The 27,252-nt window shown below is 36.8% G+C and overlaps 1 protein-coding gene across 1 annotated transcript in view; it reads left to right on the top strand.

The window, feature by feature from the left end:
• TDRD9 (tudor domain containing 9) overlaps nt 1-27,252 on the top strand; it is an 86,278-nt gene that overhangs the window by 56,752 nt on the left and 2,274 nt on the right. The window contains exons 16-35 of the mRNA XM_010565449.1: nt 85-247; nt 332-395; nt 891-954; nt 3,548-3,592; nt 4,527-4,580; nt 6,697-6,813; nt 7,726-7,833; nt 9,690-9,790; nt 10,524-10,697; nt 11,963-12,074; nt 13,508-13,720; nt 15,490-15,579; nt 18,088-18,348; nt 18,810-18,959; nt 20,037-20,107; nt 20,494-20,603; nt 20,761-20,857; nt 21,516-21,654; nt 22,766-22,875; nt 25,792-25,864. Coding sequence (XP_010563751.1) covers nt 85-247; nt 332-395; nt 891-954; nt 3,548-3,592; nt 4,527-4,580; nt 6,697-6,813; nt 7,726-7,833; nt 9,690-9,790; nt 10,524-10,697; nt 11,963-12,074; nt 13,508-13,720; nt 15,490-15,579; nt 18,088-18,348; nt 18,810-18,959; nt 20,037-20,107; nt 20,494-20,603; nt 20,761-20,857; nt 21,516-21,654; nt 22,766-22,875; nt 25,792-25,864 — 2,316 coding nt within the window. The remainder of the gene's footprint in view (nt 1-84; nt 248-331; nt 396-890; nt 955-3,547; nt 3,593-4,526; nt 4,581-6,696; nt 6,814-7,725; nt 7,834-9,689; nt 9,791-10,523; nt 10,698-11,962; nt 12,075-13,507; nt 13,721-15,489; nt 15,580-18,087; nt 18,349-18,809; nt 18,960-20,036; nt 20,108-20,493; nt 20,604-20,760; nt 20,858-21,515; nt 21,655-22,765; nt 22,876-25,791; nt 25,865-27,252) is intronic.

A 27,252-nucleotide genomic window follows, 5' to 3' on the forward strand; every position in this document is an offset into this window, starting at 1 on the left:
TTGCTTCTTGTCTTGTTTTCTTACAAACTCATCTTATATTTACTTTGTCAACTCCTACAAGTGAATACATTTTAATTTTTTTAGCTGGGAGCACTTACAACTGGTGTGCAAACAGAAGATGACCCACATGATGGTGAGCTGACTTTCTTAGGAAGGGTATTGGCACAGTTGCCAGTGGATTTGCATCTTGGAAAATTGATAGTCCTTGGGCATGTCTTCGGGTGCTTAGAAGAATGCCTTATTATAGGTAACTGAAAAAAGAACATGTGAGAACACTTCTCTAAAAACAAGTGATTTGCAAGTTTTCATTTTGATTTGTTTTTTGTTGCAGCTGCAGCACTCTCTTTGCAGAATTTTTTTGCAGTACCTTTCAAGCAGCATGTTGATGGATACAGGTATTACCCTAGATGTTTTACAACTTCCTGTCTACATTTGGGGGCAGAGGGCTAAGTTGAGCAGTAAATATAATTTTCCATGTCATGAGTCTAATTTTCTGTCAAAATGCCAAGCAGTGCAAAAAGCAGCTTTTCCATGGCAGCTGAGATACTGAAAACTACTTCTATGTGAACTAATTAGTATCACAGAGCTAATTCATCCTTTTCTGAGTACAAGACCTGATTGTTCAGCTTTGCCTTTCTGATGTGAACATGTGGCAGTGTCTATTAAAATGTTCTTTTTAAAATTGGAAGGATTATTTTTTTTATTATCCTGCCCACACAGTTTACCTTAAGCAAGGAGATGTGAATAAGAACAAATAATTACAATAAACGTATTGACATTGTTTATTAAAAGTCCTGGAAAGTGTTAGTAGTGTAGGATTCTGAGCTGTATAATACAATCAATGTTTGAAAAAAAATATTGTTCATAATTCTTTTTGTTTGTGTTGCCAGGAACAAACTGTTTTTTGCTGGGAATAGTAAGAGTGACTGTATTGCAACTGTGAATGCATTTAAGGTAAATCTTTTTTCCGGCTTATTTTCCAGTGAAATCCTATAGACCAAGATGGAGCTCCTCACCTTTGTAGGATCAGTGCAGCAGTTGTGCTTTGAAGTTTTTAAAAACTTTACGTTACTCCTAGCTACTTAATGGTACTTCTTGAAGGCTGTGTACTACTGTATAACACTGTTAGTTCTGATGGTTTTTATTGTAATAACAAAAAATAAAATGCCAGAGACACAGTGATATTGTTAGCTGCCTTTTAACTGAGGGCAGTTTGGACTGGTAAATTCTAGTACAGAGATTGGTGTCCTTTCTCCAGGCTTCATAGCTTTGACTTTGTAATACTTTATTCTGTCCAAAGGTGATTTTTTCTGTACGCTTGGGTGTTTGGTAGCACAGTACCATGGACAGAGGTCAATCCCAGTAGTACAAATGGAGCTGGTACAGCATAGGAAAGACTTCTGCTAGAGGAACTTACTATTTAAAATCCAACGTTTTACATTGCGGATGGTCTGACATGCTCTGTAATATTCTGGAGACTCCAAAATCTTCAGCTGCAGATATAATTTATTCCATTTTGTTTCTGTTGGCCTTTTTTTCACTTTGGTGAAAGCTGGCTTTTCTGTACTCTGGTGTCAGAATTTTTGAAGCACACATAGGCAAGTATGCCACATGTACCCACTGATCCTGAGGTTCAAGCATCATCTTTTCTGAATTCCCCTTATCCTGTTGTATACTGTATTTTCCTTGTGTCCTGTTAATCTGAAGGTGATATCCTATAAGCCAGTATGTTGTCCTGTAGAATAAACACAAACATTCAAACAGAGCTTCAAGTACAGTATCTGTATATGTGAGTGATATGAAAGCTTTGTTTTGAATGGCTGAGTATCAGAAGAGAGCAGGGAAAGAACTTGTTTTCAGACTCACTGGTTCAGGTTAGATTTCTTCCAGGGTACACTGAAGTTCTGTCAATTGTTAGCATGGCTTTTTTTAAGCCCTTGCTTATGAAAAGCTTTCATTGAATTGCAAAAGGTCAAAAGCTTTGGTAGTAGAAAGAGGAGAATCCAGGGAAGTAAAGGCTAATCAGCCTGGTTTAAGTGATACTATTTAAAGAAGTGAGAGTTTTTAAAAGAAAAAATAATGTCAAATAAGTGGAGTTAATTTTTCTGACATATTATATAAGGCTTGGGTATGGAAGTGGTGGATGTCAAAAGCATTATTTAAAATCAGTCCATCAGCCTCAATCAAGGTAGGGAAGTGCAGTCTGGCTATTCAACTATGCTAATAGTCAGTGTCCACAGTAAGTTGGAAAATTGTATTATGAGGTGGCTTGCTATCAAACTAGAAGAAAATGATTCTGCAGGCATCTGTCATAGATTTGCTGCCTAATAATGAAATTGTTTTCATTAATATTCCGGGTATGTTAATTTCTCTTCTAGCCCTGTTTTCTGGGAGGCATCTGTGTCAGAACTGTATCTGAATCAGTCAGTTCACTTACTTTTGTCCCAAAACAAAGAGAAGGGAAAGGTTCTGAAAGTAGCCTGCTCTATTGGAGCATCAAATCAAAGCATCCAAGTTGTTATATTTATTTATGAATGTCTGCATGTGCTTTAATACTCAGTCCATCTCCTCTCAGAAAACTAGGTGGATAGCCTGTTGTATGTTGCTGTATTATTGGGTGGCTATTGTACCTCTCCCAACACAAATCAGGACTTACTCCTTTAAAGCCTTGGAACATAATATGCTCAGTCTGCTTTTGGAATGTGCCAAAACCCAGAAATTCACTGATCTAAATGCTGTGTTTCCAATGTAGTTGCAGGAGTTGATGGCAAGTTTGAGGCAGTATGTGTAATTACAGTTCATCCAATAGCGTTTACCTTTTCAATCTGTAGGTGCGGCATTGCATGCCATAACCTCTAAGCTGACTTGCAGGCAGAATAGTTATCTTCCTACAGCAATTGTTCTTTAGCATGTCATGGTACAACATTTATAACCCTGAAACACTTTCAGCCCTCCAGTAATGCATTCTTAGAATTACATTTTGCAGCTACACCACTTTGTGTGCTCACATACAAGCAAAGGAAGACCCAGAGTTCTTGCCCACCCTTAACAAAACAGAGTAAGATTATTCATAAGAGTGAGAAGTATTTATATCTGCTTAGGAACCAACCAGGCGAGCATCATATTAGACTAGAATTATGAAATAGTTAAGGCTGGAAAGGACCTCAGGGGGTCTGTAGTCCAGTCTCCTGCTGAGAGCAGGTTCAGCCATGAGGTCAGTCAAGGTTACTCAGGGTTTTATAGACAAGATCCTCAAAAACCTGATCTAAGTTGGCCCTGCTTCTGGGATGTTGGAACAATTGGTCTGAATAAGTCTCCTCCAACCTTAATTACTGCGATTCACATTTCCTTGTACTTTTTTGTGCTTAAATATTAGTAGTCTGTTTTAGCCCAAGGGCATTTGTGGTTTTTAAATCGGTGTTAAAAAATTATCTTCAGTATAGGTATGGAAAAAACTTAATAGTTTTAAATGTCACATTAACATTTGTAATAATTATTACTAAAGCACTACAGTTTGTGCCTGAATACTATACCATTTCTTTCTTAGGCATGGCAGGCCTGCAGACAAAAAGGGGAGCTGAGACATCCCAAGGTTAGTTAAACTTTTATTTCTTCTTTTCTTTATGAGTTCGGTGACTTCAGTGCTGGAGTATTTTATATTCTTAGTAAGGATTTTTTGCTAGCAATCCTTCTTTATAATAGTTACAATTTTTCATAAGTAAATAGAAGCATAGTCTTTGAGAAAACATGAGTCTCTGAATCCAGTGCTGACTATTTGAAGGCAATCCCTTCTGTAGTCCCTTTCACAGATGGATCAACAGTGGCCAGAGGGTTTGAAATCCAAGCTGAGAAGGGAAATTGACCTATAGTTGAAAGAAATATTTTTAATATGCATAGGTGTCTTTTTTATTTTCTTTAAAAACCCACACAAATCCCCCCCCCCCAAACCCTGAAAGATGGACGATTTTTTGCGTCAATCACAAAGAACAGTGGTATGCATATAATTGCCTCCAGTCTTTCTTTTATGTGTATAAGATAAAACTTTTTTATTTCTCTGCCTCTTTCAGAGCATAATATGCTTTATGGACACCAGTTCGTAACATACACTGAGTTATAATGAGTAGCAAAAGATGGCCAGAATATGTCTGATGAAGTTATGCATCCAGATAAAGAAGTTCTGTTTTTTTGGAAGAAGTGTCCATCTTAAAGTAGATTCTGTAGTAGCAACACAGAGGAGTTCGATTTGTGGGTTTATATGAAAAATTTAGATGGCCAACAGCTGCACTGGTGGTAACCAAAGTATAGTTTGTTAGCCAAATATGTAATTGTCTTATATTTTCATATGTGTCAAAATACTCGATCGATATGGATGCAAAGAATGCTGTGAAATGAGATCAAATTATTCCATCACTATATATAACTATTATTTCTGTCTACACAGACGAATATGAGAAAGAGCTTACTAGCAGTAGAAGAAACAAGTTTCTAATAATTTTTGCGTTTACACTTTTCACTTTCTTTTCCAGGAAGAGCTTGAGTGGGGTCGATCAAATTGTATCCATATCAAGAAGGTCAGAGAGGTAAGATGAAATGGATAATAATTTTTACAAGAGAAGGATTTAATTTTCCTTATTTTCTGCAAATGTTAAGATCTTGGATAAGCCTACTGTATTATTATGTATTTATCTATATATATATATATATACACAGATATTTTCTTTAAGTAAACTGACTTTTTAGGTTTTGTTTCTTTGGGGGAGGAGAGATAGTACCATTAAAGTTGTTGGAAAATATTGGGGCTCCAAGTACAATTTAAGACAGATCAGACAGAAGTGTTATTGCCTATGGTCATAGTCAGCAAAGATTTGGGCAGCATTTTCCCCCTCTGCTCCTCTCTTTTCTCTCAAGTAGTTCTAGAGACCCCATTTATAAACCCTTTCAAAGAAAGGAATGAAGTGAGGAAAATCATTGTAATGTTAACAAAGCCAGGTATGCACTCTTGTGAAGAATGGACTTCAGATAATCATTTATATGTTAATAAAGCCAAGTACCCATGCCTGGGAAAGATGGACTCTTTAAGTAGCTTAACAGCCACAATTGAGCTATAGAGAGATGGCCCTTGGTGGAGCCTGTAGGAGTGGCATATCCAGTATTATTTTAGCTCAGAAGTGGGGGTTGGAAACAGTCAGACTGCTAGCTTTTTAGACGAAAGGAATTTTCCTTTTGTTAGGATAAACAAAGTGGTGTTAAATTATTAACTGTTAACATTTTTTTGAGACCTCCAGTATTACTTGCTAATTCCGTAGGTCCCTCAGATACACTGGTTGTGGTGTGACTGCTGTCTGTTGTTAAGTAACTTTTGTTTTATAGTTAGGATAATTTTAAGCAAATGCAGTTATATAATGAGGACTGGACTTGAAAATTTGTGGGGCTTTGTTGCTAACATTACTGCAGCAATAAATGAAAACTCTGCATCACAAAGAGCTTCAAGCTTAATGTGGTATGTTGAGAGGGGAAATAAGTAAAACTCATCAATAACTGTGATTGGCAAAGCGTGGCCATGCCCATTACTCCAGCGGGTCATATGTTTGGCATGAGCAATGTAGGGCCTGTGTTCAAAATGCATAGGGGAAAAGAAAGGTTTTCATAGTAAGCAACCATCTGGATAAGAATTGTCAATAGTTTTTTAGCTTATATAGCTGATAACAAGTTAAAAAAGATAAAAGCAAATTGTGTAAAGCTGGAGAACTGAAGTATCAGTCTTACATATTAGCCTCCTGGGTATTGGTGTTCTCTTGGCCCAGTTTCAGATAACCCAAGAAGACATTGTGCAAGACATAATGGTTAAGGGGTTTAGAATGGACACCTACACTAATATTTATTACAAAGATTTGGTTTTCTTTTTATTTGCCACACATTCAGATACTAATTTTATAATTCCCTCTGTGGAAGTGGATTTGCAGAACTGAGGCAGCAACACAGGCTGGTTTCTGATTACGGTAGTTGTCCTATGAGGAAAATAACAGGAGTTTTACAATCCTAAAACTGCCAGCAGCAGAAAGGAGAATGTAGATAGGAAGCAGCTAAGCAGACCGTACTTTTCTACATTTGTTCCAGAATCAGTTGGGACAGCAAAGGCATTCACTGTGTGGTTGGAGGACCGGTGGCTGCTTATGGAAGCTTCTTGGAAACGCTTAGGATTGAAAGCTTAACAGACCATGTTCTGCTGTAGGGCATAACTTTGGTCTCACTTAGTCATCACGGTTGCCTGCTGAACTGAGTGTGCAGCATGTGTGGTCACTGGTACAGTTAGGTGCAGAAGTCCAGGTTGTTGTTAGCATGTTTTTTACCTTTTAAGATACAAACCCAAAATTTAAATGGCAAATCAGTATATCGTCTTGTAAAAGGTTATTTCAGTTCTTTTTCTAATTTTGTTCTATATCACATATGCATAATATGCTTTGTGACTACGAAGTTCTACTTTATAAAGAGATGTCAAGAAAACTGTTTAAGTCACAGTACTGAAATTATTTTCCGAAGTAGAGATGCTAAGCAGTATATTAGGTGAAGTGCATACTAGTCGCCTAAAAAGGAAAGGGAGTTTGCCCACTGATTTAGACTTTTACTAATAGATTTTATTTTAATTTGCGGACAGTTTTGATCTGTTTAATATGTAACTTAGAGTTCAAATTTCAGGTGGCACGGTTATTTCACAACTTGGAAAAGCGAGTCAGAGCATTTAACATGTGTGTTAATGCTCAACCATCTGCTATGGATCAGGAACGTGTATACAAACAGCGCTTCATTTTGCAGGTAATGCTTTGTTGACTTTTCAGGAGAGACCAATTATTTACAAAATTTATAACTGGATTTTTATATACTAGTACTGATGAACTAGTATTACACCAGTGTTTCAAAAATCCCTGTAGGTTTTGAGATTACAGATTAAAAAAAAGTAATTCTTTTTGACAATTTAGGACAAATAATGTTACTTTTAAAGGTTCAGAATTCAGACTAGATTGGTCCTCTGGCTGTCCCTTCACTTCTCACAGTTCATCAAAATAAAACCAAGTCATACTGAGATGAATTAAACTGCGTATCAAGAACTAACAGTTTTGAAAACTATGTTTGCCCTAGTTCTGAGTGCTCTATTTGGACCACCGCTGGCTTGGTTAGTTATTGAGAGTGGGGGGAATTATAGATGTCTTTCAGCTGTTGTAAGTTGTCAAATTTCCAGTTAAATTTCTTGTCTTATTTGGACTGATTAGTAGTGATTTTTATTTTCACAGATCTATTTATTGTTTCAGTGGCAACTGGTTTAACTGTGTAAGCAGTAAACTTTTCAGAGCTGAATTGTTAAATAGTGTAAGATGTAACATGAAAACTGAACAACTTTCATGTAGCTATTTTATGTAAATTTATGTAAAATTGAGGCTGCTCTTGAAATCAGGGCTAACAAATATAGTTTTCTTAGAGCAAGTCTGCATACAAAAATATTAAAATGATGTAAAATTGTTCCAGAAGCTGAACTTTTTTCATGAAAGTATGTTTTTAAGGATTTGCATGAGTTAATGTTTACTACATAATTACATAATTCCTGGAAGGAGACAAGAAAAAAATCTTCATATGAAGATCTGTTGGTATCTCTTTGTGTTGCTAGTGTATCTCTTGTCAAGAAACTGACTGTAATCTGCTGCATTTTACAAAATACTTTCTTGATTTCAGGTTGTAATAGCTGGTGCTTTCTATCCAAACTACTTTACTTTTGGAAAATGTGATGAAGAAATTGCTGTGAGACACCTTGCTGGCAAAGATCCAAAAACCACTGTAATGGTATGTTAAGAGGGTGAATGACTTAACAAATCAAGTAATAGAAATATATAGTGTTTGGGTGGTATTGTCAAGTTTTGTTCTGTCTTGGGCAAGGACAGAAGTAATTATCTACTCTAATCCTCACTTGGTAAGTTGTGTTCTTTCCTGTCTTGCTTTCTTTTAATATAAGAAACATTGTGTGGGTGGGCAATTTTAGGAATTCCTAAACTGAGAACTGCCTCTATGCATTGATTTGTTAGTCTTGCACAGGCAAACAACTTTCATAAAACTAATAAAAGATTTGAAAAACACAACAGGACTATCAAGGGTACTTTTTAATGAGCAGGAGAAAGCTATTCTGTTGGTTTGTAGAGTTAGTTTTCTAGCTAGTTTATCTCACGGAAGTTGTGAAATGCATGACTATTTTGTTGGCTTGGTCATACATGTTAAAGTCGTAATCCATTATACTTAACTATATACCATCTATAGAATCCACTATACTTTAACTTTATACAATCCAGTATATTTAACTAGAATGTTATTCTTAACGGAATGCCTTTGAAAAGGTGTTCCAACTCCAGTAACTTCATCAATTTGTAGTGGTTTTAGGATTAAAATCCAGAAAGAACAATAAAATCATTTAATAATTCAGTTTGGAAGAGACCTTATGATGTCATCTAGTCTGGTGATATGGTCAAAGCAGGATTAACAGTGAATTCAGACCATGTTGCTTAGGTGTTCATCCACTTGATTTTGGAAAAAGCTCTGAGGATGGAGATTCTGCAGCTTCCTATGGGACCCCACCTACCAGTTCCCTGAATAAACCAAATGGTGCTGTCTTAGACTTCAGGATGTGTATTCTGCTATTTGTTTTCCTCATTCTCCTCAGGATCTTGAGCTTCCCTCTTTCCTGGCTGCTCTGGGCTGGGATGCTGTTGATTATCACTTCCATAACAAGTTCTACATTGTTTGCTAATAGCAGATCCAGAAGAGCACTGTTTGGCTCATGACCTGTGTTAAGAAGTTACTTTCAACACCTTTCAGAAATCTAGGAGCATGTGTGCTGCCCTGCTAGCAGGTTATCAGGGAGCTTATTGTCTCCCTCTCAGATGCAGGGTCTGTGGAGACCTCTGCAAGTTGCCTAAAGATTATCTGCTTCATCCTGACTGATGGTCTTTTACAAATTCCAACCTCAGTGTACCCTTACTGAACTCTTCTCTTACCCTGACCCACAAGAGCTGGGTTGTCCCATTGTCTGCTCCATGTAAGAGCACCTTACATTTGAGCTACTCCTCCAAAGAGGGAAGACCAGGAGATTGCTCTTTGTTTGTCATCCCTAAGAAGCATGTATCCATCCATAAGTGCTCTCCAGTTGTGCAAGCTGTCCCACCATACCTCAGTAACTCAATACGTGGTAGTTCTGCCAGGACAGGCAGGGCTGTAGCTCCTTCTGTTTCCCAGGCTATGCATACTGCCTAGGATGTAGTTCCCAATGGTGGACAAGGAAGCATAGCAATCCATTGCTTTTCTGTTACAAGCAAAAAGAGGTATACTAGACAGCTTCTAAGAAAAATTATCAAAGAAATCTATATAATTATAAATGAAGCTGCTTCATGTATAGTTAGCAAAAAAAAACATTTATGTACTGGTTTGAGGCAGTAGGGCAGCATTAGCACCAAAACTCTTAATTTTATTGTCTTTTGAGATTTTTTTTTTAATTTAATATAGTATATAGCATTTTTGGAATTTGTTGGGGTTCAGATTGTATATCGCTATTGCAGCTGAAGTGAAGGAGGATGCTAACTGCTTAGTTGAACTTAATAATGCATTATTAAAATAATTGAATGTATCCACATTTAACTTCTTTTTCATAACAGCTGAAGAATATTCCTCCCTATGGATATCTATACCATAAACAGTTGCAGTCACTGTTTAGACAGTGTGGGCAGGTAAAATCTATTGCCTATGATGGATCAAAGTAAGTATAAAATATTTTAAGTATCCTTTCTCATGTTCTCAATTATGAATCTAGTAATCTGTTTCTTTGTCGGTGGTGCACTTACAAAATGAGTTTATTTCTTCTCATCTCCTTGGAATCAGTAATTTATTTTTAATGTATAAGGTGATTTTGAAGTTTGATATGCATTGGTTGGAATAACATGAGATAAACTAGCTGAGTTAGAGACTGCCTTCTGTTTTGTCTTTTCTGTTGTCTAACAGTTGACGTTAACTGCAGCTGATCTGTATTTATTTCTAACTTGTATACTGAATTTAGCTCATTCATACAATCAGATGGCTTTGTACAAAATGCATGTGACTGGCTGTTTTAGTTAATCGTCTGGTTAACTTTACTACAGCTGTCCAAAGTTGAATTCATGTAGCCCTTTTATTCCTTTTCCAGTCTTTAATTATTTTCTTTTTCACATGTATTTTCACATCCTTTCTATTTGTATTAAATATGCTCAGTAAATTTGGTATGTGATTTTGAGAATGTTAGAAAGTTTTCTTATAACCATCATGACAATTACAATTTTTAAGGTGCATAGGAGCAGGAGGCAAAACCTGTGAGGAACCTACTTTTTCTGTTTGCTGGCCTGCTAAGATAGACACAGGGAGAAGAAATGATGGCTTTTGTGAATTTTTTTTTTTGGTTGGGTTTTGATTCCTTGTCAAGTATTTATTGCCATTTTACTTGGTGTTTTTTTGGACAGGGCTTTTGTGGAGTTTTCCCGTAACCCAATGGAGGGCTTTAAGATTCTTCCTGCAGTGTACCTATCAGTCAAGATGTCACAGCTGAAAATTCCTCTTTTGCTGAACGTTCATTTTCCAGATGATATTGAAAAGCAATTGCAAGGTGTGACAGCTGCAAGTGTGAAATCTCTAAGGTAATTGTATTGTATATGGAAAATGGGTTTCTTCGCAGAGAAATGAGGTTTGCTGGGTTCAGTGGGAATTTCCTTGGAAGTGTCACCAAGACATGTTAGGTTCAAAAAAAAAATGTATAAACTTTGTAAAAGCAGAATGTTTTTGCAGGACTAGAAATACCATGATTGTCTGTCTTAAATATTTCTTTATAGCTAAAGGTGTTTTACTGTTTAAGAAAACTCCAAGTATACACTGTCTTTTTTTTTTTTTTTGAGGTTCTAGTCCATTTGCCTTTGGTATATGGGAATATGGATGTACACAGTAATTTCTGTTCATGCTAGAGACAATGTAGGGATTGCTAGAACTGAAATAAGGAATAGTATGTGGGGACATGAGAAAGGGAGGGAGGAGGAGTATAACAGCAGAAACTGGGGGGTAATGTGACAACATAAGGTGGAGAGGCATAATAGAAAATACTGGTGAGGAATGCAATGTAGTGAGTCTCTTTGGTCTGCACCTGTGTTTGCTAGAAAAATCTGGCATGTGGGTTTCATTGTTGTTACATGCTGTTTGTGACTCTCAGCTTCAGGTCATACAAGCAACTTGCTAAAATGGTAATCTGCCTAGCTCCTCATTGGTCTGCAGCCATTTTAATATTTTAAAGTAAGAAATCTAAAATAGGAAGGCAAGAATGAACTGGAAAGGTTAAAGTGCAGGTGAATATTTCACTTCCAGTTGATTATACTTGTTTTTTAATACACATTTTAGCAGGTTCACTGTGCCCCAAACAGCACTTAAAATCTTTGTGAAAACTAATTCTTGAGGGACTCAAGAAAGAAGTCTCCTAGGCTGAAAGCCTAATTTTAGAGTTCTTAACTTTTGTCAAGTAAAAGGAATATTATACATTTTAAAAAAAAAAAGCTGAATTTTAATTTGTGCTGTAGTGTGCTCAATTTGTTTTTAAAAAATAAGCTTAGAAGGTATGCCATAGCAAAGAGCCTCACTATTTAACGTTAATTCTTTGGATTTGTAATAAATGTCTTTGTATGTATCTTCCTGTGCTTGGTTATAATGGAATTCAAACAGTTTCTCTATAGTATTTTGGTCCTGCATGGTCATTTTATGTTCTAATTGAATTCATATATTTCTATATAAAAGTCATTAAATACATAAATGCACCCTATGGGGACGCCTTGGGAAGCAAATGAAAGCAAAAAAATTGAACTCTTGAGTTTTCATTTGTGAGTGAAGTATTTAGCATCTTTATTCCGTATACTTTTTTTAGAGTAAATGTGGACTGTCAGAAGCAGACAGTGGAGCCTGTGGAAATCTCATTTGGTACTTTACAACAGTCAAAGATGATCCCAAATCATGTTCTGTCCATCAAGATAACAGAGGTAAGGATGTCCTGCATCTGAAGTAGGTCATATCCAATAATTAGTATCTAGATAACTTTGCAGAGATGAATATCTGACAAGCTTAAATGAAAAGAATGGGTACCAATAATGTTTTTAGCACAGAGGTATCCGTAAAAGGTATGGAGAATATTCTTGGTCTAATTTTAGTAATTCTTTGTTAAACAGTACTTGCATGTCCAAATAAATTTCAAACATTGAAATTTATGTGCACTTGACAAAATTGGTGGGATTTGCTGGCAGTAAATGTTAGCTGGAAGTAGGCATAAATATAAAGAGGATTAACGGGAGAGGTAAAATACTTGTGTACACTACAGAAATAAGAATAAGTAGGTATTTGGGCTATTTACCTGGTTATTATTAACTGGCAGTTTTCTTCAGAAACTATAGATGTGAGAAATGAGATGAATTAACAGTACTGCATGCTCATTTGTAAAAATATTGCATGCATAAAAGACAGTGTGTTAGGGGAAAATTACATGTATATATAAATGTTTCTGAATTCTGAAGCTGAGAATTTTAAAATTTTAATTTATTATTAATAAATTAATAGTGTTAACTATCGTCTCAACAAATTGAGTCATAGCAAGCAATATATATGCTGCTGAAATAATAAAAATAATTAAAAAAATCCAAATCACTGAGCTAGTGGAAATTACAGGCTGAAGTATTAAACCAGCTTTTGATAGTAGTGACATGTTTTGCAAGTGCAGAATAGAATATTTTCTTCATTTTATTCAGCTAAGTCTCTTGTATCAAAAATGTTCATGGATTTGATCAGATACATTCCAATCATTTAGCGCTATCTATGCTACTTCCGTTTAATACATCAGCTTTAATGATCGTATGTATTGTAAATATAGATTCCTTTTTTTATCACAAGCATTCGATATAGGATCAGAAATGGTATATGAGTTCAGTAAACCATTCGTAAAGATTATTTATTTTATTCAGTGTGATTTAAACAGTGGTGTGTTCTTTTCAGTTTCCTAAAAGATGGCTAATTGTAACAGTAACAATGCTAATTTGCTGATAGATGTAGCTAATTGGTATTCTTTCACTAATAACAAAAGTGCACCAGATCTGTATGTATCTGTCTCATCAACTGTATACCTTATATTTTCTGTATGTTGATTTGGTTTAGAAAAATGGAAGCAGTCTTTTCTTAACTTTCTGTATTTTAGTAATGCTTATATCAGGGTCTGTTTAGATGAAAAGTGTATTGCAGTTGCACAGCAAATAAACATTTTAATATCTCATTACAAGAGGGGAATACTTCACTGCATTATTGCAGTATGAGACCATTGGGTATGTCAGGAGTAGGAGTGCTTTTCATGTATTTTGCTCAGATGTGCTTTGTGTTTGATGTAGAAGAATAATATGAAACCTGATTTGTCTAATTTTTATACTTTCAGATAGTAGAAGTTGGACACTTCTGGGGTTACAGAATAGATGAAAAAAATAGGACTGTACTCCAGGCTCTGACTGCTGAAATTAACTACCAGAACCTGATGGATTTGCCAGTGTCTCCACATCCAGGGTTGGTTTGTCTGGCACCATTCACTCATGCGGAAAACAGAGAATACTATAGAGCTCGTATTCTTTATGTTTGTGGAGATTTTGCTGAGGTACAGTAATATGTTATGTCATACTGAATTGGTAGGATGTAATTGGGTTAACAATCTTGGAGCTATGCTTTTTTATTTTACAAAGCGCTATGTTCATGGTAATTATAAATGTTCCAGTAAAGAAATCTGTAGAACTGGAACTAAAATAAAATCTTAATGGAATGTTGCCAGAATAGGTGAATTAATTTTTTTCCAGAACACGGGAATATTTTAGTATTAAATTGAGACACTGTTGCTGTTACAATAGTGTCTTGTGTGCTGAAGCAGAGCGAAGCAAAATAAAGATGAAAACCTCCAGTAACTTAGAAAACATGGTAAGGAATGCCTAGATCAGAGTCCACTGCTGTATTGCTGGCAGCAGCCCCATCACTTCCTCTTCATAAATATATTGAGAGCCATCTGAAAAGTAAGTTTCTTGCCCCCACTGTACTGGCAGTTTCCAGTCATTCATGGCCAATTCATCTAAGCTTGTTCTTCTGCTAGTGTTTCTTTCCCTGGTTTACATAGGTGTTCTTCTTTTCTTTCTCTTTCCCCTCTCCTCCAGTTTCTTGTCTTTCTTTTTCTACCTGGACTTTGTTTTGCTATCTGAAGCAAGCTGCACACTTTCTCATCTCACGTACTACATTGACTTTCTGTTCACCTGGTCTCCATCTCACTTCTCTATTTTGTTTTGACCTAAGTTTTCTGAAGCAGAATTATGCATGCTCCCGTACTTACAGGTCTGCCTTTGCTTATGCAGTGATGCTAGTGTTCCTCTTCCAACACAGTGTTTCTCCTCTGCATTCAAAAATATTTAATGTGGCACATGCCACATTTGCCTTTTCATAGCTTTTTTGCGTGAGCCACCTCTTGTCATCCTATACTCAGTTCCATCTCCTTGGTAATGTCCAACTAATTAGAATTTATGAATAATAATGTAGTGTTTATAGCAGAAATTGTTAAAAATTCCAAAGGGTATAATCTTTTACTTGATACCATTTGGTTTTCCCCATTCCTGTTGAGTTCTCGGGTCCATCCAATGGGGTCTTTTTTTGTATCAGTGTTTATGTTGCCGAGTTCTGTATCATCAGCAAATTCATCAGAATGTTTTGGCTTTTCGTACTGAGATCAGTAATGGAAATTAGTGCCACTGTTCAAGATTGATATTCATTTTTCAGGCCAATACTTTTCTTTCCAGCAGTTAAGGACAGATTTTTTTTTATTTTTGTAAGATTGGCCTTTGCACAGCCCATTCCTCCTTTGAATTTCTTGATTCATCAACATAGCTGGGTGTCACCACTATAGAGTTAATACTGAACATTGTCCACTGTTTAAAGTAATGGAAAACTAGTCAGTAACAGTGCTAATCTCATCACTTCCTCTTTTGCATTTATAAACAGTCACTGGATCAATGTTAGCATTTGCTTATCTAAAAGCAGTTATTAGGTAGTATCACTCACTGTTAAGAAGTAAGGTTATACAGATTTAATTGTGGAGAGAGAATTAAAGCCTTTCAGAGAAATTTGCCTTTTCTAGATTTAGCAGATTATTTGCATTACCTGTGGATGTTTAAGCCAAGGAATAAACTAATAGACATGATAAAATTTGACCTATTATTTTTGATGTGACTTCATTTGCATGTTTTCCAGACTCTGAATTTGCTTCCTTTTCACTTGATAAGATTGTGTGGTACTGTAATTATTAAGCTTAGGTTGTCACCTTCCTTGCCACTAAAAGTAGCACTTTTAATGTTGTGGAATCTCTGCAGATACTCTTGATTCTTTTTCCAGGTTTTTTTTGTGGATTATGGCAACAGATCAAAAGTGCCTTTAAAGAAATTAAAAGAGATTCCAGGCTGTCTTCGAGAGCTTCCTTTCCAGGTAGGGATGATGCTATTTGCTGCTGCTTAATAGACATTTTTATGCCTGGTCTGGCAAACAGAAGTGTATTTCAAATCATAATGCTTTTCAGAATAATAATAATGAAGTGACAGGTATTTTGCTAATGGGAGCACCTACAAATCACCTTCACCAATAGGTGGATGAATGTTTTCCACAGGCACGTGTGCACAGAGCAGTAATTCTTGTACATAACTGAATTGTATTGTATTTAATTGTAGAGAAATGTTACCCAGCCTTTTGTTTTCAGGGGCACTTGCTAGAGAGGAAAAAAGAAAAAAGAAAAAAAAAAAAAAAGCCTGAAATTGCTGCCTGACTGGACATAAAAAACTGTGCTTGTATTCATTTTTTTTAACTGAATGTTTGAACAAGTCCTGTTTCTTTGGGGACAACATAGTGGGATCTATCTCCCACATGTAATCACAGGAACAGTGGAAGGAGAGGGGAAATTGCTCTAACAGCTGCCTTTTGCTGCTTGTTGCTTTTGGTTATCAGTTTCTTTGCTGTCCATCAGTTCTAGGAGAAGTAGAACTTCTCCCTAGAAGGAGAAGGTTCTTCTATTGTCTGCTTATATGTAAAGCTCAGGAGTAACAGGCTGAGTAGTAGGTCAGCTTTGTTTTATTCTAAAGAATCTCTGAGCAAATGACAGAGGCTTATACAGCCTAGAAAACAGCCCAGAGAGGAGAAACTATCAATGACTATTTAATCTATTGTTCTCTGGAAGCTGCTCCTGCTTACAGATAAGTGGCAGCATGCTATCTCTTGTCTGCATGGCACAGCTCTGCAGTGGCAAGTATCTTGCATACAGTTACTGTGCGGAGTACTTTTGCTCCATCAAAGCTCCTGCTCTGCTGCACTATTAGTTACAGGACAAATACATAGGAGATAACCTGATAGAAATTTTGCAAAGCTAGAAGTCACTGTTTTCCTTTGTGCTGCTTTGCTGCTGTTTGAACTACTAGCTTGTCGTGGTGTAACCCCAGCCAGCAACTAAGCACCACGCAGCCGCTCACTCACTCCCCCCCCATCCAGTGGGATGGGGGAGAAAATCAGGAAAAGAAGTAAAACTCCTGGGTTGAGATAAGAACGATTTAATAGAACAGAAAAGAAGAGACTAATAATGATAATGATAACACTAATAAAATGACAGCAGTAGTAATAAAAGGATTGGAATGTACAAATGATGCGCAGGGCAATTGCTCACCACCCGCTGACCGACACCCAGCCAGTCCCCGAGCGGCGATTCCCCGCCCCCCACTTCCCAGTTCCTAAACTAGATGGGATGTCCCATGGTATGGAATACACTGTTGGCCAGTTTGGGTCAGGTGCCCTGGCTGGGCATGAGAAGCTGAAAAATCCTTGACTGTAGTCTAAACACTACTGAGCAACAACTGAAAACATCAGTGTTATCAACATTCTTCACATACTGAACTCAAAACATAGCACTGTACCAGCTACTAGGAAGACGGCTAACTACATCCCAGCTGAAACCAGGACATAGCTTTACTTGTATCTTTTCAGAGAGGACTCTCTTGATAAATTAATAGTGACCTGTAACACAAATCTGAGGGACTTTATAGCTAGTTTTTAGAAGAATAATTCTCTTGAGCTATATTTACAAATAAAATAACTAGACTTTCAAGTGAAGTTCAGCTTTTCAGTCCTCATTCAGGTATTTTTAAGTTAATCAAAATAGGTGTATAATACTAACTTTATTCTCTGAATTGTTTAATGATGAAAATGAGAAATGAACCAGCAGAAGTATAGTTCTATTTTATTTATCTTTTCTTAGTATTAGATTGTGACAGGGTTAATTTTGTTTGGTTTTCTTCTATAATTGATTTAAAAAAAAAAAAAACACCACAAAACAAAAAACAAGTAGAATTAATTTCGGCAAGAACCATCCTTTTTTGTGTTTTCTTCAGTTGTATTGAAGGGAAATGTATTTCCACTTCAGGCCTATCTTTTAATGACCGGCTAGGAAAAAAATAGGGTATCTGTTGTAAATTCATTCAGAGACATAATTACAGATGGTGATTGTGGAAAGGGGTTAAATGAGAACTTAATTACTCTTGCCTGCCAGGGACAAAATAGCTGCAGTGGTCTTGCCAAGTTTTCTGTTACCTTAGTTGAAAAGAACTGTGGATTGTAAAGTTTTTTTTCCAGAGAAGACATCTCTACACTCCTAAGATTTTAATGTGGATGGTGAATTAATACCAAATTATCTTTTATTTATGCTCTGTTTGCTCTGATTCATTAGCAGCTATGTACAATATTGAAGTGATATGAGATGTAATGTGTAGCTGTGTTGGCAATGACAGAATAGGAATTATGCCAGTAGCTTTAGAGCAGTCCTAGGAATTAACATAAGCCACTGCAATAGTTACAAAGTCATTTATAGTTATTAATTCAAGCAGTTTGAGAAAATGAAAGATTTTTGTGCTGATTCTCTACTCAGACAAGTATTGTTTTCAATGTTTTTTGCTTTAGGCTTTAGAATTCAAGATGTGCAAGATGCGTCCATCTGCAAAATCTCTTGTATGTGGAGAATGGTGGAGTTACAGTGCTAGCCAGAGATTTGCCTCTCTAGTAAATGGCTATACTCTTCTAGTAAAGGTGTATTCACTTGTGCACAGTGTTCTGCATGTGGATGTTTTCCGTTACTCAAGGTGCAAAAAGCTTGTGAATATTCGAGATGTGCTTATTGAAGAATGTTATGCTGAACTAGCAGAAGAATCGTACGAATCACAAGTATGTATTGAGTAAGCTGCTTCTACTTTTCTTATACTAATTTATGTCAGCTCAGGCTATCTGAAGTCCTGAGAAGTTGAGCTGAACTCTTGACTAATGCCATGGATTCGGCAAGATTAATACTTGAATGGGACAATATATTTTTATGTGTGTGCATAATTCATGTTGAGCTGTTAGCCAAAAGTATTGCTGCTTTGAGACACCTTTTGGAAGAGATGTTTCCTAGGAGATAATTGCATCAGTTGAACTGCTCCACTGTTTTTTGAAACTTTGAAAAAATGTAACTCTTTCATAGTTGTAACTGTCTTCCATTTTTGTTTTATGTAATCTGAAAGGTGATAAGAACATTGGTTTTTGTATTCGTATGCAAGTATGCATGTTTTTTGTGTAGGACCTTTTTTGTAAAATTTTTGAAAAACATAGCTGTTTCATGGTTTTAACACTCTTCTATTATTATGTAGCAAAGCCATGATTTGCTCAAGGGATTATTTTTGGACCAAGTAAAGAAAGAACAGAAAATGCCTGTATCTTCAAGAGAGGAAGAAAAGCATCTCATTGAAAGATTGTTAAACTGTTTTTCTGACAATAAAGTTGATGCACCAACCCATAAGGTAACTTGAGTGGTGGTTTTGGTATGTCATTACATGACCCTGCTTCTCACATTGTTAGAATGGAGATAAAGACTGAAAGTATCTTTAATAACCAAGCCATGTTTGATGCCTTTCATAGTACATTTTACTTTCTGTTGGTGGAAAGCCATAATGTGACCACCATTGCAGACTAGACTATTGCAGCTTTTAACAAAGTTTTGAAATATAGCCTAAGAGCTAAGTGAACCAATTCTTCTAACACATTCTAAGGCAGCACTTCAAACCATTGCAGAATGAAGATAAAATTGAAAAACTGAACATAGTGTTTCCACACATGGTAGTCTTCATCATATAAGCTCCAGCAAAAAGCAAGATTAAAACCTTATCAATTTTTCAGAAAACTTAAATATGGTTTACTATACAGAGTGTTTCGTTCTTCCTCAGCTAGTGGTAGATAAGCAGCTAGGATAGGTGATGCAATGAACACTTCAGTAACTGATAACAATGAAACAGTGGGTGTTTCTTCCAATTCCAAATCCAGAATTTATTCTTACTTACATATTTTGAGATATATAGTCACTATTAAGCTGGAATATAAAACATGAAAACACGTGTCCTGTTCTCCATTCTGATTACAAGTTAAACCTTGTCTACGTTATAATTCTTTTCCTATTTCAGACCTGACAAAATTTCAGGCTTTCAGGCACCTAATCAAGCTCAGTTTATCCACAGGAGTAATCCTGTTTAACTACTTACTTTCATAAAGTGAGATATTTTCAAGATCAAAGACCTGCTTGTGTAAACAAAAATGACCCGATTTTGTGAGGTGCTCTATGAAATCTGAACTTGTGTGTTTTAAGCCAGGGGAAAGTTGTGAATCCCCAGCACCTGTGACAATACATTATTTTTATTTAGGTGCCTCAACAAGCAACACTTGCTTTAGATGGGCGAAATGAACATGCTGTTTATCAATTTATCAATTCAGTGTTGCTCAATATATGCTGAAATGTGTTTTGGTTTTCATTTATAAAGGGTTTTGATTTAGAGAGATCCAAGTGCTGGCTAACTAGAATATCATTTGTTCTTTCTTTTTTGAAGGTAACAGTTTTTGGCCCATTCAGTCCTTATGAGGTGAAATGCTACGGTATGACTAGAGTATCCCGGTTCAGGTAGGCGAAGACTTCTACTGTGAAGTATGAGCACATTCTCGGCTGTTATTTTTGATAAATAGGCAAACCCCATCCTAGTTACTCTTAGATTTTTACGGAATTTTTATTCATAGAAAAGATTGAAGTAATCAGACGTGAATTGCATTAATATGCACATTATCGCTATGTAAAATTGTAAGAACAGTTTTATTAAAGGTGTTTTAATGTCTTACAGAGAGATTATTTATTAACAATCATCTACATCTGCTAAATGGTATTCAGGCAATCTTCAGTCAGTAACTGCTATCCATAGAGTTGCATTGTGAATTTAAAATAATTCAGTTTTTTACGTGTTTGGATGGTTTTTGTTCTTCTATTGTTGAAAATATTTCTTACTTCCTCCCCAGAAGTGCTTTCATACAAAAGGAAAGCGTAAACTCTGTTGTTGTCCATGATACTCCAGAAGATCCCTTTCAGCAGTTGTTGGTTGCTGCTTCTTTATCAGCAAATGCATATGGTAATGCCTAATAAAAATATTTGGACAGTTTCTCTAGACTTTTGTTTTTATTATGAATAGTTCTATGTTACATCTCTTTGTTTCATTTTCATTGGATACTCCTTAAATTGATTCTTTCTTTTTTTCTTTTTTTTCTTTTTTTTTTTTTGGTGACCAGGATCTACTGTGATTTTAAAGGAAACATCTTTGATGCCTCCTATTCCTGGCCTGCTTGCACTCCTCAGTATGCTGTTTGCTCCTGCTATAGAACTCAGGTATTCATGTGTTTTTAAAAGTGGTATTTTTTTTAGGACCCTCACAAATTGGTGACAGATTTTTTTTTTTCCCCCCCTGCTTTCAGCATTTAGTATATTTTCTTCCCGTTCCTGTAATTCTTGTTTCTTTTATCAGTTTCAGTATAATATGTAGGTAAGATAACTTGTTTCATGTACTTAGGAATCAGTGCTGCAGGCTACACCCTCACGATAAGGCAATATGTTTCCTCACAATCGTGCTGGAAGCCTAGGAAGATGAATTGTAAAACTGGGCAAGTTTTAAATCTATGTGAGGAGAGGAACTTGAGTGATTTCTGTAAAAGCTGAATTCTGGCAGTTGCATTACTGTTGCGTTTTGTTATCTGTAGACTGTCATTTCAACATAGTGAAGCTAGCTTTCCTTAATTAAAGTTTCATTCTGCATATGTATGATTTTCTTAAGTTTTGTAAGTATATGTTTTCATAACCAGAACTTGTTTCATCGCTATATTTAAAAAAACCAGTATGACTAGGTGTGAATGCCTCTCAACTGTTTTGGCTTCTTTAAAACACCTGTATCTTGCTTGGCATGGCTTAGACAAATTCATTTAAGTCTCTCTTCATAGGAGTTTAGTTTCATTATGTCTAGGAGAGACTGTTTTCTTTCTTTTTCATATAGGGTTGATAAAAGTGGAAGGTATTTTACTGGTGTTCTGTGTGGTTTGGGTTGGAGTCAGACTTGTGGTGCTCCACTGCTTCCAGAAAATGACATAGAGCTGACATTTGATGTGCGTTTTGGAGTGGAAGACATATCAGAGGTAAAACATGCATAAGAATTTTTGCTATGGTAGGAACTAAATAGAATTCAGTGCATCAGAGCTTGTTAACTCTTAGAGTTAATAGGAAAACTTGTTTTAAGTTGTGGGTTTGGGTTTTTTTTAGTGTACTACCTGTCCATAACCTTGGATTCTTGTCAGAAAAGAAGTAACCCCCCCCATACACTTTGAACAAAGTAAAATATTGTAGAACAATACATCATATACTTTTCAAAACAAAAGCATCGGTTTTACACTAATCAGATGTCAATACTTGTTAGTTATGTTCTTAGGATTATTGTGGGTTTTACTGGTCAGCTTGGCATGACTCCTTTGCAATCTTCAGTTTGATTTTTATAGTTCTGATAAGTCATCTGTATCAAGCTACTTCCCTCAGAGCAGATCAACCAACCAAACAACAAAACCCCCTGTATTCCTCTTTACAGCCTTTTTGCAACTTGTAGACTCTAGAGATCTGTCAGAGGGATGTACATATACTCCGTTATGCAGGACAGTAAGCTATATTTGACCTGTGCTTTAGATTTGACATGTGCTTTAGATAGTGAAGGACCTCACATGCCCTGATTAGTTCTATGTACCGAGCAGGTATGTTAGGTGATGACCAGTGTTTCTAGAGGCTTTTTAAGGGCATAGTAGATATGCTGGTACACATATCTGTGAGCTATTGTTTTCTGAAAGAACTGACTTGGTGTGTGATGTCTGTATTTTTGGTGCCTTAGCCAGAATGGGTAACACCAAGCTGTTGTACATGTGAAAATTATGGACAGATAAAGAAAATCCTTAAAACTTGTACAGAAGGAATTCTGTGTTGGAAAAAAATCCAGGGAAGTGGTAGCCTGTATGTTTTATGGTATAGCCGAGTAACCTTGAAGATTGTGATATCAAGTGGCTGAACATTAACATCTGTGACCAGCAGAGATGCATCTGGAGAAAGAAGTGTTTCTGAAGCTTCAGATGTTTTTGCTTATGTTAATAATATTCCAGTTGAAGTTCAGTGGTATGGGTGCAATGACCACCTTCGTGTCAGTATAATATAATACAGAAATAGTGCTAGTTTAGAGTGCTTTATATTTCGTCACTCGTATTTTTACAGATAAACATCCTAAGGACAGCCATTAATAAGCTGCTCTGTGAATGTGCAGTGTGTTCTGGACAAGAGAGAATGACACAGCTGCAGGAAAACATTCGTCAGAAACTTCTGTGGTAATAATTCTGTAGAAATAAGATCTGTTTCACAGTCTCAGCAAAAACAAAATGATTGCTTGAAGCGTAGCTCAGATTAGGCTTTGGGGAAATAATGTATGTTCTTGTTTAATGATGCATTTCATTTACTTTGTTTGTTTATAAAGCAGTATACTCAACAACTTCAGACTTGTGGAAGCACTGGTTCTTCAGGGAAGCCTGATCGCTTAAGAGTCATAGAACCTAGGCTGTAAAACGTGTTCTACAGGATACCAGTTCTGATGTATCTTTTGCTTTGCGCACCCAGGACAAAGCTAATAGTCCCGTGGCATAAGAGCGCAGAAGGATTTAGAATTCTTTCACCCTGTACGTTAAATTTTAATTCTGTGTGTTGCATTTCCTCCCTCAACAGACCTGTGTAGGATGGGTGTTCGCCAAGTTAACTGCTGGAAGTCCCAGCTTAATTTATGAATTGAAGCAAGGTCACTTCCTTTTTTTTATTTGTTTGGTTTTTTGGGGTTTTTTTGTTTTTTCTCCAGCAGGCCTCCCTGCTGCTCGTAACTGAAGCAGTGGCTCTGAAAAGACTATTGTGAGTCAGTGCAGCCAGTCTTGAGAATTTCTTCAGCTTGCAGTGTGTGGGAAGTGTTTGGAGGAGCTAGTTCAATGAAGTATCCCTGTAACAGCTCCTTCTAATGTCTGCCGCTGCTGAGCATGCTGTGAAAAATCTTTCCTTGTTTGTAAATGTAGTGTGTATTTTATTGCTGTCTGTGTCATCAGTAGACTTTTCTCATCCTTACCTGGCTTTGTACTGAACAGATTTAAAAAAGAGCTCTGGCTCAGCCATGAATTCAGAGTTCTGTTATGCTCTCTAGTATTGGCCTTATCTCTAGGAAATGTGACCTTTTTAGTGAATAGATCTTTTCTAAAGTAATGTATGCCAGTGAGGCAGTTCCTCATGCTGATAAAGATCAGAAGCTTTTAAGCTTAGCTGCCCTTACTCTAGGTTATCAAAATGATTATCAGAGCAGCTGTTTATGCTGAGTTTTCAGGTGCTTCTGTTTTTTTAATATACCTGCTCAATTGATTTATTTTTTTTCCCATCTGTGAAAAATCTATTACATTGACTTCACTTGAAAGCAAGTACCCATACTTCTTATTTCCAAAACTTGAAAGATAATTCAGTGTGGTGCATTTTGTAATAAATTAACAAGTGCAGGGAGAGTCAGCCTCACCTTTTGAGGCACTGGAAATGAAATTAAAAGAGCATAAACAATTGCTGGAAGATGTGGAGATACCTATTATATGTTAGCTGACCAGCAGACATGTTGGATATGACAAGGGAGAAAGGTGATTATTTTTGGTTTGGGTGCTACACTGTGTGTGCCACCAGTGGGTCAGCTGCTCTTCTCTCTGAGATACAGCAGCTTCCAGCCAGCTGTTGCAGTGGGTTGTGTGTGCCTCCAGAACGTGGTGGTACAGCCTCACAAAGGCTGTACCTCAGAGATGCATGCTGCTTGCACTTTCAACTGGAGGAGCACCAGCGCGGGCTGATGGCAAGCTGTTCGTGTTTCACATCTGCAAAACTCTGGGTGAAATACCACCTGTTGAGCATACTCCTGATGCAATATTTAATTTCCTGTTCATGTCCACATACCTCAGTCCAGTTGGTGTCTGCATTGCCTTTGGACACCGCCATGTAGTATCACATGTAGACTTCAAAGCTGAGTGAAGTTTGCTTGCGTGACTCGTGTGGTAACAAGTGTAAGGAGAAGTCAAGGAAAGTGGATAGGCAGAAAGAAGTAAAACTACAAAACCTCTCTGGAAGTGACTGTGACAAAAACAGGAGCTCATGCTTGGACATCAACACTTACATGCTAAATTCAAGGCACAAAAATGTTGCTGCTATTTCTTTAGACGTGAATACTTGCTACTGTTTCAGCACCTTTTTGGGGTTGATTTTTCAGACATCTCCAGCCTGTTTGGAGGGGAAGGAGCAGCCTGCGCAGGTCCTCAGGTTGACGTGTTCCCCAGTTCAGTCAGTGCTGACTGCCTGACTTTCGTACTCATCAGCCTTCTGGGCTTTTTTTTCTTTAGGATTTTATACCTTTCTGTCATAGCGTTTTCTCTCTTGCAGTCTTAGTGCTTTTACTGATTCTGTTCCAATGATCCTACAGCTAACTTTTCTAATTATTTTTTTTCCCTACCATTTTGAAGGAAGAGACAATCTGGTTGTTGTCATAATGTTGTCTTTTCCTTTTTGTGCAAAATCTTTCTTTGATTTTAATATTTTTTTTCTGATTGTACTTTGGTTTATGTCTTGGAAAAAGCCTGACCTTTTTTTAATAAGTAAATATGCAAAAATCTAGCCTGAACAGTCTTTCATAGCTTTTTTCCATTTTTTGAAAGCTAATTGTATTTACAACATGTCACCACTACTTAAGACTAAAATCAGTGTTTGAAAAACACATCTAGACAGAATTAATTAAAGTCTACTACTGTTGTACTTTGCACAGCTTGAGGAAATAACTGGAGCAGACAGACAATCTATAGTAATTGAGTTGTCATGCAAAACAAAATACCCTAAAAATAGCTGTATTATAGATTCTAGTGAATAAGCATGCATAAAACTTGCAGAATAAATGACAGTTGCAAATTCTAGTACTTTGTAAATTAAAAAAAAATAATTACTTTCTTTAAAAGAAAATACATTGTGATATACTTAACATCCCTGTGAAAATTTGTATTTTGACTTCTTACACTAGAGGGGCAAAGTACCGAGAAGTGAAGAAATCAGACTAGATTAAGAAGGAAATTTAAGATTCCCTTCACCACAGACACCTCATAAATGCTGAGTTGTATCTAATATAAAAATTCCTTTGTCTTTATAATTAATCAAATATAAGTGTATTTCTTAAGGCTATTTTTATGTAATTTCAGTTTAATCTGCAAATCAAAACCTCGAGATATAATTGTTCCTACATGGTATGAGAAGCCATATGCGTGGAATCAGGTAAGGGTATACAGATAATTCCCCCACTCCCTTAACAAGAGTAGTTAGAGTACCCCAGTATGGTTAGTTAAGAGTGGTCAAAGGGAGAACTTCCTTTGGAAGGATGTCTTTTTGAGTATTGAATTTAAAAACACTGAAAGCACCATAGAGTTGAGTTTTAAGGGATAGGAACTGTTGTATATACATCATTCTCTGTTGCTATCCTATTTTTGTAGAGTTTATTTGGTTTGTTGGGTGTTTTGGTCTTTAATTTTGTGTATACCAATATATACTTTGTGAACACTTCATGATTTTTAAGTTGAGAGAGATTGTAAAGGCAACTTTACATTTGTTGGAATTTAAATTTTGTATTTGTCTTTCTATTAAGAAGCTGTGGCCTAAAAGAAAGAGACTGATATATTTTCCTTGTTTAGGGTTTATCTGAATGCAGTGCATTTTAGTTTTGTTTTGGGTTGCTGTGCTTTCAGGTGGCTTTTCCTTTTTATGCAGGCAGACACATGGCTTGCTTTAGTATGAATGTGGTGGGATCAGATAGGAGGGCAGTTTTCTCAAAACAAACAGAGAAGGACTGGTGGGAGATGTGGTGGTTGGAGGCCATCTCAGGCTTAGTGACCATGAAATGATAGAATTTTCGATTCTTGGTGAGGTAAGGAAGGGGGTCAGCAAACCCACTATTATGGACTTCCAGAGGGCAGACTTTGGCCTGTTCAGGACACTGGTTGAGAGAGTCCCTTGGGAGACAGTCCTGAAGGGCAAAGGGGTCCAGGAAGGCTGGACATTCTTCAAGAAGGAAGTCTTAAAGGCTCAGGAGCAGGCTATTCCCATGCGCTGCAAGACACAGCGCCAGGGAAGATGACCGGCCTGGCCTGGCTGAACAAGGAGGTTTTGCTGGGACTCGGGGGGGGGGGTTACCATCTTTGGAAGAAAGGGCAGGCAACTCAGGAAGAGTACAGGGATCTTGTTAGGTCATACAGAGAGGAAATTAGAAAGGCAAAAGCTCAGCTAGAACTCAATCTGGCCACTGTCATAAAAGACAACAAAAAATGTTTTTACAAATATGTTAACAATAAAAAGAGAGCCAAGGAGAATATCTATCCTTTGTTGGATGCAGAGGGGAACATTGCCACCAAAGATGAGGAAATGGCTGAGGTACTCAATGCCTTCGTTGCCTCAGTCTTTAATAGTGAGACCAGTTATCCTCAGGGTATTCAGCCCTCTGAGCTGGAAGACAGGGATGGAGAGCAGAATATACTCCCCATAATCAAGGAGGAAATAGTTAGTGACCTGCTACGCCACCTGGACACTCACAAGTCTGTGGGACCAGATGGGATTCATCCAAGAGTACTGAGGGAGCTGGCAGAGGACCTTGCCAAGCCACTCTCCATCAT

This window comes from Haliaeetus leucocephalus, unplaced genomic scaffold, assembly GCF_000737465.1.
Source record: "Haliaeetus leucocephalus isolate CR32 unplaced genomic scaffold, Haliaeetus_leucocephalus-4.0 Scaffold191, whole genome shotgun sequence".
NCBI classification, from domain to species: Eukaryota; Metazoa; Chordata; class Aves; order Accipitriformes; family Accipitridae; genus Haliaeetus; species Haliaeetus leucocephalus.